The sequence below is a fragment of the Sinocyclocheilus grahami genome, unplaced genomic scaffold (genome assembly GCF_001515645.1).
Source record: "Sinocyclocheilus grahami isolate Dianchi unplaced genomic scaffold, SAMN03320097.WGS_v1.1 scaffold11230.1, whole genome shotgun sequence".
NCBI lineage: Eukaryota > Metazoa > Chordata > Actinopteri > Cypriniformes > Cyprinidae > Sinocyclocheilus > Sinocyclocheilus grahami.
In genome coordinates, this window is record NW_015513704.1 from 3,950 (window position 1) to 5,411 (window position 1,462).

Genomic DNA, 1,462 nt, shown 5'->3' on the forward strand with positions numbered 1-1,462 from the left:
ACACACACACACACACACACACACACACACACACACACAATTGGCTGTTTTTGGATTCAAAGGACAAATTTTCAAAACAAGACAAAAAAAAATTTATTAAAAAAAATCATGTCAATTTCTTATTATATGACACTTTTAATAGTAATTAATTACTTTTAAAAGTAATTAGGTAGTTTGCTTGTATATTTTTATAACAATGGCCCATTGTGATCCATATAGAGCTCACTTACTTCAGCTGGTTATAGAGCTCACCTGTGTAGGGATCAATGCTGGATGGGAAACGGTACTCCAGTATTACTCTCAGCCAGTCAGGAATCTGGGGCATTTTGAACTGGGGAACTGGGATCTTGTATCCCATAAACTCGTAGATCATCACCTCCTCTTCAGCCATCTCCTCAGCGTCTTTCTTTTCCTCTGGAGGAGGTGGTGGAGGTGGGGCTTCCCCAGGCTTTTTGGCTGGAGCTACGGTTAAAAAAATCAAAGGTGAAGAAACTATCTATCCTTGACCTGACATCACTGAATTAATACAGTAAAATAAACCGCAAATAAAAGTCTACTCACATGCCGATGGGCTTTCATCATCAGACTCGTCTGGATCAACCAGTTTCTCTCTTGCACGGTCTTTGCGCTCTTTAAATAGCTTGACCAGCTCCTGCAGACGGTCATTCACAACAATACTTGTCTGACTGGCTGCAGATGAAGGACGCTCAAGGCCTCTACAGGAAGTAACAACATATCAGATTGATCGCAAGAAGTTTTGACATCTCAGTCGAGTCTAAGCAAGGCTTTTAAGACAAAAAACAAGCTATTATTCAGATTTTTAAAAACTCACTCGTCCACAGCAAGTAGATCAGACTTGTTCAGGTCTTGTTCATCTTCCTCACCAGGAACCGTCTCCTCCTGCATTCTTCTGAACAAAAACATAAAACATATTACAGTCTTTACTATAGCAGCTGTAGTTTTACTAAACTAGAGCTTTGTGGATGAAGAACAACCTACTCTGAATCCACAGCTTTGCTGAGGGTGGAAAAAACCCCCAGGACTTTCAGAGACACAACCTAAACTATTTAGCCTATAACTCATATTAATAGATCAGATGGATAAACACTGACCTGTGGGTCATCAAATTTGTTATAGGTACAGTGAGGGTCATTGAGTCTAACTCTGAGGGGACAATGATTTTGGGAACGGTCATCTCTCCATCTTCCACTTCCTCTACCTTCAGTGCTGGCTTCACATGGATGCTTGCTGAGAGCAAACACAATGACATTTTAGTGTTGAAATCTTTAAAAAACAAAAACAAAACATTATTTATGCATGTGAAAAACAATTTAGAGATTCTCAAATGGCTTTTTATTATATACCAACTACAATCAGACACTCCAGAAAGAAACACACAAAATGATAAAAAAAGATCAAATTTATCCACAGCATTGAATCATGCTGTGGATAATAAATCTTA

At 38.7% G+C, this 1,462-nt stretch overlaps 1 protein-coding gene across 1 annotated transcript in view; it reads right to left on the minus strand.

Moving 5' to 3' along the window:
• Nucleotides 1-211: 211 nt before the first annotated feature.
• The window catches only part of LOC107578634 (cyclic nucleotide-gated cation channel beta-1-like), a 2,654-nt gene continuing 1,403 nt past the window's right edge, over nt 212-1,462 (minus strand). The window contains exons 2-5 of the mRNA XM_016264576.1: nt 1,113-1,248; nt 833-910; nt 562-716; nt 212-462 (exon numbers count right to left, since the gene is read on the minus strand). Coding sequence (XP_016120062.1) covers nt 227-462; nt 562-716; nt 833-910; nt 1,113-1,195 — 552 coding nt within the window. The 5' untranslated portion in view covers nt 1,196-1,248 and the 3' untranslated portion in view covers nt 212-226. The remainder of the gene's footprint in view (nt 463-561; nt 717-832; nt 911-1,112; nt 1,249-1,462) is intronic.